The sequence below is a fragment of the Symsagittifera roscoffensis genome, chromosome 7 (genome assembly GCF_963678635.1).
Source record: "Symsagittifera roscoffensis chromosome 7, txSymRosc1.1, whole genome shotgun sequence".
Taxonomy (NCBI): domain Eukaryota; kingdom Metazoa; phylum Xenacoelomorpha; order Acoela; family Convolutidae; genus Symsagittifera; species Symsagittifera roscoffensis.
The window spans coordinates 49558369-49565475 of NC_087068.1; the positions used below are offsets into that span (position 1 = coordinate 49558369).

At 34.8% G+C, this 7107-nt stretch overlaps 1 protein-coding gene across 1 annotated transcript; it reads right to left on the reverse strand.

The window, feature by feature from the left end:
* Nucleotides 1–435: 435 nt before the first annotated feature.
* Nucleotides 436–5737, reverse strand: LOC134851122 (uncharacterized). The gene is made up of 5 exons (XM_063867060.1): nt 4287–5737; nt 3613–3972; nt 1793–1951; nt 1157–1378; nt 436–791 (listed from the first exon to the last, which is right to left on the reverse strand). Exons 1-5 carry the CDS (start codon nt 4695–4697, stop codon nt 534–536), a joined length of 1410 nt encoding a protein of 469 aa, XP_063723130.1. The 5' UTR covers nt 4698–5737; the 3' UTR covers nt 436–533.
* Between the last annotated feature and the right edge of the window lie 1370 nt (nt 5738–7107).

Genomic DNA, 7107 nt, shown 5'->3' on the forward strand with positions numbered 1-7107 from the left:
AACATATATATTAGAGGCACACGGGCCAAGTGGAGGTCAGAGTGACTAGAAAATGCCAGCACCATCGGCATGAAAGTTTAGTAGTTGGAACAACAGAGATATGAAAAAAGTTATTCGCCTTTGATTATGCCTGACTTTGCCGTTAAACATTTTCCAGAACATGCATATTTGTTGAAATTCATCAAATGATACATAATTTTTACTTAAATCAAATTGCTTTGAATGTCAAGTAATAATTGAATTTACGAACGTTAACTTTAAAAAAACGAAAACGCCTGGATGCAATATAAATGAACTCATTAAGTTGAAACAAAACAAAAAAATGCGTTCAAGAAGTTTAATCGCCAAAAATAATGAAAATTGAGCTCGCTTGTAACCAAAAAAGTTTTAGCTGCTAATTCGAAATGATTCTAGTGTTGATATATGAAAAACGACTTTAACAGATATTAAATTAATTAACTAAAGGGTATAAGCAATCTAATATACAAAATTTCACATTGTGATTCAAATGAAATACGATTAGAGTTAAAGCGCTATTTACTTTCGTTGACAATTTCCTGTTCTAATCGCTGAAATTCAATACTATCCAGGGATCGCTGCACTAAAAACTGTCGCACATTTATTTTGTCTTCTTTTTGGACCAGGTCGTCTAATGTTTTACTGTGTTCCTCTTTCAGAATTCGGAGGTGGTGCAACTTTTCTTCCAGAATATGAATTTCTTGCATGACTTTTGATTCTTCTGTTTGAATGCTTTCGAGTTGTCGGGCAACTGCATTTTCCGCTTCAACGATCTAAAAAAATCAAAATTACTCAATTATACACTTGCGTTTTGCTTTTCTGATTTGCCAAAGTAGCGAGTAGTGTGATTAATTTCGCCTTAAAAACGTTTTTTTTGTTTCATGCTAAAGCACAAAAACTAGTTGGTTTTATGTTTGCTCTTTTCATTAATAACAAATGTTTTTGAGAAATCATGATTCTTGAAATCCGAGATAGCGAATAGCATTTTTGCTTGCGTCTGAAAAAGTATAATTCGGTTTATCTGATTTCTTAAAAGCTGTCGACTTTTTTATTTTCCTGTCGTTCAATTATATTTCTTTACTACTTTACAAATATTTTTCAGTACATCAAATGTTCATTAAATCGAATTCGATTGTACCTGTTCTTTTTCGACTTCTAACTTGTTCATCTGTTTTTTGAACTTGACCTCCCGGATGAAGAATAGTTGTTCGGCGTCTGACATTGTCGGCTCTACCCTAGCTGACCCCGTGTCGCTGTCTGTCGTCAGCACTGTGGTGACCGAACTGCATGAAGCGTCGGCAACACTCGTCGAGATGTCGTCACCACAGCCCAAATCTGATTGGTTCACGAGATGATTTGACTGAAATTTCATAATTATCATTTCGCATTTTTCATTGATCAAACTTATCTTTTTCGGATGTCTCTTTGATATGACTGTGAAACTGAATTTTTCATTATATGCTTTAGTTACAAATTTTTTGGCGGGTCATTTATAAAATTAATATGGGGTTGCCTCTTTTGAAGTGACATAATGTTGGTTCTTCGAAGCGTGTAAAGGACTGTTTTCACTAGTAGGGAATTAAGTGATGGGGAACGCCTCCTCCTCGATGTATAGAGTCCCTCATGTCTTAAAAGACGCTAGCGCCAACAACAAAGAATGAGTCAACAACAAAGACTATAGTTAAAACTCTGTCTACAATAACAAAAAGATTTTGTTAGTCAGAAATTTTTTACATTTTTTAATTTAAAAAGTAGATCGAAGGAGGTCACTGACCTTATTAAGAAAAGAGGAAGCCTTCTGGACTGTGGCCACAACACAGGAGCAGGCAGGACAGTGGGTGAGGGGGGAGGACTGTCTGAGGTCGGCACACACTTCACAGATGACGTGTTGGCAGGGGAGAAGAACCACAGGCGTGAAGAGAGAGGTAGTCACCTGAAAGAAAAAAACAAAGCACGTCTAACAAAACCTGAACAGAGATAAATAGTCACCAGAACAACAATTTAAACAAAAATATTTTTCAACCAAGATAGCCGGTTGCTGCACTCAAAAAAAAGTTAAGGTAAATTTACCTTAAAAAATACCTTAAAACACCTTAACAATTAAGGTAATTTTGCACTACCTTAAGTACACCTTAACTTACCTTAAAACACGTTAAAAATTTACCTTAAATCACCTTAAAAGTTAAGGTGTATCAACCTTAAAAAACGCCTTAAAAATTTTTTTTATAGGTAAATTTACCTAAAATTTACCAACTAGCACAGACTGTATCGACTAGTGTTGCAACAAACGTTCAAATCAAGAGTTCGAACATTTGACGGACCAAGTTGACATCCTCCCCCCTAAACACGTTTAGGGTGGAGGATGTTAAGTTGGGAATTTTCAGCCAATCAGAATCGAGCATTTTACATGCAGCGCTTAGCAAATTTAATTTAATTTAAGCTCTGGGTGGAGGATCTTATAAACTTGATCTTTGACGGAGGGAGGATGTTAACTTGATCCCATTTGACACGAATCTTGAACTTCCCAAAATTTCTGAGCAGTAGTTTTTTTTCTACAAGAAACTGGAACCTTCGCAAAAAAATAATGAAATATTCAATTTCGAGTCACGTAGTTAACAAATCCCAATTATCACACATGGTTAATAGCTGCCATTATTCACTTCAATCATTTCGAACTAATTTAAATAAAAGTCGATGCGATTTTGATCCTTTTCGACCAATTACAGAGCAGCATGCGTGAATTGCAATTATTCACACTCACATGGACATGACAACTTTGTTCTAGAATAATCTATATTCGATTGATGAAATTAGCATTCGAACGTCAATCTCGCGAATGAACGTTCAAACGTTCCAACTATTGTTGCAACACTAGTATCGACCACTGTAATCTAGGTAAGGCAGCTGAAAAAAAATGGTCGAATTTTTGTAATTGATTTTTTTTTGAAAATTAGAAAAAATCCAAAAACATTCAAATTCAACCAATCGTCGACAAATTTGTATTACAATTAGATTTGAGATTGTGCCAATAAACACTTTCATTGCAAAACTTACCATTTGAAATGATATTTGAAAAATTCAAACCCAGAAAATAGATTTGATTTGTAAAACAAAAAACTAAGCAAATCTTCGTGACGATAAAAAACAATTACAAATCAATAAACGAATTATCAAAAGCCATACGTGTTTTCCAGACAGTCCATTGATGAGTTTGAATTTATTGATTTATAATTGCGAGTGGGATCAATTATATAGAAGTTCAAATGTTTTTGGTTCCAATTCTAAGTGTATCCCGCCCAAAGTTTGTTTGATTGTTTGATCAAATGCGAAATTTGTTTTCCAAAGGTTGTCTCAGTTTTGAATTCATTGTATTGTAGAAGTTTTGGACTTAAACAGAACAATTTTTCAACTGATTCTCTCGTTTTTTTTTAAATTTTTTCTTCGATTTGGAATTGTCTGTTTTACATGTCTAAGAAAAGTTTGCAGGCGAGTCTTAAGAAAAACTTCATTTTTTCATGATAAACATGAATAGTTAAAATTATCAGTCACGAATAATGGATTTAATGGATTCAGTTTTATCGGACTGCAACTTACCCTCAAATTGCACAGGGGACATTTCAACTCGCCACTTGTGCCAACAGCGTCGCCCCCATTCATAACCGAAGATTGATTTTGCCACTTATCGGGCGATTGCGAAGAATCGTTTAGGTCCACGAAACCGTTCGGAGGTGGAGAATTACTGTTCATACTGTTAACCGAAGTTGTACACGAGGTTCCGGAGCAGTCGTGTTCCTCGAGAAGAGCTCGGAATTCGTTTCGGATTGCGTCTTTAGTGCCTGTTTTCATCTTGACCTCTTCTAGGTTGTTAACCCCAGTGACTGCTGTGACCTCAGAGGTCAGTGACCTATAGCGCTCTATGCTCTGGTTGAGAAGCAACTCGGCTTTTTCCAGTTCCTATAAAAAGATGCCAAAAAGTATGATTGAAAAATATCGTAAGTTTGAAAATTTACACAGAAGTTAAACAAACTCAATGCCGGCTGTTTCATGCAAACATGTAAGTTTTTTTTAGCAACAAATATAAACATCAATTTTTTGGGACATGTATTTTCATTGTAGTATGTCCTCACCAAAACTTTTATCAATTTAAGAATTTATGAAGACTCAAAGTTTTCCCGATTTTTTGTTGAGTTGAGAATTTCTCTAGTATTAGAAAATTGACCTATAAATTTTTGAAAACCTACACACACTCCTAATGAACAAATAATCACCTTTCGCAAAGCCTGTTGACCTGACCCGGAAGCTATTGAACTCTCTGGCGAAACTCCCCAAGTAAATTTGTGGTAATCTGCAAAATGAGCCCCACCCTCGCTGCTCTGATTATTGTTAATTTGCACCACTTCCCCCCGTTGATTCCTCAGTTTTTTCCTCGCTTTCGGCAGGGGGGTTGAAATTTTCTGACTAGAATTAGTATCAGATGAAAAAACTAAATCATCAGGAATGACGCAATTTTCTATCGTGGTAATTTTTTTAGGTTCCGGTTTCTGGATTTTAGCTTCAAATCCGTTTGAAGAAGAGGCGTGACTTTGCACAATTTTTTGTGAAATTTGGTTGAAATCCAAAAATTTGACAGGTTTTCGACTGCGAAAAACGGCGTTGTTTTGATCAAATTGCTGATCCATAACTGTAAAATTACTGAAGAATGTATTATTTCGTGGACGAACGGCCTCAATAAGCCGGAACAATGATTGAGAATTCTATTACAGCAAACTCAGTTTTTGTAACAATAAGAAAGAGCAGTTGAAACATCTGCAAAAACGCGATAAATCGTGTTTTTTCAATTGATAAAAATCAAATAATCAATTGTGTAGTCATTTTTGGTAAAATATGGTATTTGTGAAGGTTTTCTTGTATGATAGATGTAGATGTAAAAAGAATAAATATGGCTTGAGAGTGAAACTGAAATCTTATTTAAATGGTGTGTCGTTTCAGAAATAGTTCTCTTGGAATGAGAGGGATAAAATTGCTTTACGGTTTGTTGGTTCGCTATAACACTAAACGCGTTCTATATATGCTATATACTATGAAACATAAAATATACCACTACCACACTTAACCATTAGAATCAGTTGGCCGTTGTTAGTGGTTTTGTTGGTACAGTTCAGCAAGGCTGTCATATAAAGAACTGAAATCGTTTGAATGTAATCGCGTTTTGAGAATAAGATAACTATGTCAACTCTCTGGTGCAATTGGGGTCTTTAAATAAATTTCAGATGCCCAAAGAACACAGAGTGACTCAAACGCCTTTTGCTGTTAAAACGAAAGGGTTGTAATTATTAAACTAGTGCATCAATTTTTTAAATTCCAAAATGGAATCAATGTAGGAAACCACATTTCTTTAAGTAAAAATCAGCTAACTAAAAATAATGTGTACTGTTTTTATTCCGTAAATATTTTTTCAATTGACTGAACCATCAAATTGGAAAGGCAACAGCTTTTATTTTTAAGTCGATTTTAGAGTACTTTTTTGTGAATGAAAAAGAGCTGCAACTTAGCAACAGTTGTGCGAATGTTGAAAAACGTAGAAAAAATGGTGGTAAGGTATTTCCTCAAATTACTCAACGCAAGATAAAGCTGATTTTTTTTCGTTAGTCTGTGTGTGCAACACACACGCGTTGGAAACACAGCACTACATAAATTTCCGCAATTTTCAGCGTGATATAGCGCCATGCCACAACGGAATTGTCTCTGCTAGTGAAGATTGGAGAAAAAATAGTAAAAAATACGCCTCAGTTGTGGTAAAAATGCTAACGGGTCTTGAAGCCGAATTGTCAGTTATTCGAATAATTTGAATAAGAATCATAGATTTTTTTTTTGCAAAAATACGCATATAAACTTAAAGTACTTTCAAAGAAGATGAATTTGAAAAAAAATTACAGCATAATTTTCAAAACATGCTTGGTCTAAATGGTTGAGTTTCGCTGGTGTGAGGACTTTTTGACGTAAAGCCGCTGTTACAGTATGCCAGATACACGACATGCAAATTTTATCACAGTGTTATCCCTCAAGGGAGTATGGAAATAGACTATAAATGGGCTTACTGGTACTGTGTGATCACATAGCATTCACATCAGCAGACTTGGAAACCCTAATTGAAAAAGAAGTTTTATCGGATAGCCAGTTGGGAAATCTGTCCACGTATAAGACCAAATCATTTTCACTTGGCGTGTTTAAAAGTTAAGCACGTACCGCTTATTCTGGGCAAAATTGAATGAAGACTGGGACCAATTTAACGACCAACTAGCCAAATGAACAAGTAAAGATTTCCGCCATTAATTTCACTTGGACTAAAAACTATTTGCGCTTCATGTTAAACACTTTGAATCTAATTGTCTGCAAAAAAATTAACTTTGATAACAAGTGCCCCAAACGAAACAGTTTTGGGATGACAATATTGTCTTCCTTCGAGGAAGCTCAATTGTCAATTGTGAGCAATTACAAAAAAAATCATTTAGGCTCTGGGCCGTCTTTCGTTTTTTTCTTGTCAGTAGACGTTTTATTTTCCTTCTCTTAAATTATTGCCTGTATGAGGGCATGAAAAAATGGTGCCTTGAATTACATTTAAAAATTAAAGCAAAAATACATCAAAATTTTGTGGTCAGTTATATAAAAATAGATACGAATTGATAACTTCATTACTTTGCCTAATTTTTGTCTATTAAAATGGCACTGTTGTGAGCTAAAAACAGTAAAAACATTCCAATTACAAGTATTGAATTTCTTTTCATAGGAAACCTCATTAATAGTTGATGCTTGATCCAATAAAAAATTACTTCTATTTATAAAGGTTGCCTCAGAGTCAAGAACAGTTCAAACTTCAAGACTCAAAATAAATGCAGCGTCCCGATTATTCCCAAGTGGTGTTCGAAACCCTGATCCACAAAGAACAAAAGAGTTCTAATTTGATCTAATTGAATGCATTGTGGAAACAGTTGCTCATTGTAAAAAAGAATGCATTTGGAACTAAATTTAGGAATTTTTGGAACTAAATTTCCTTGTTTGATTCAAAACTGAGAGTTGATTCAAAACCGT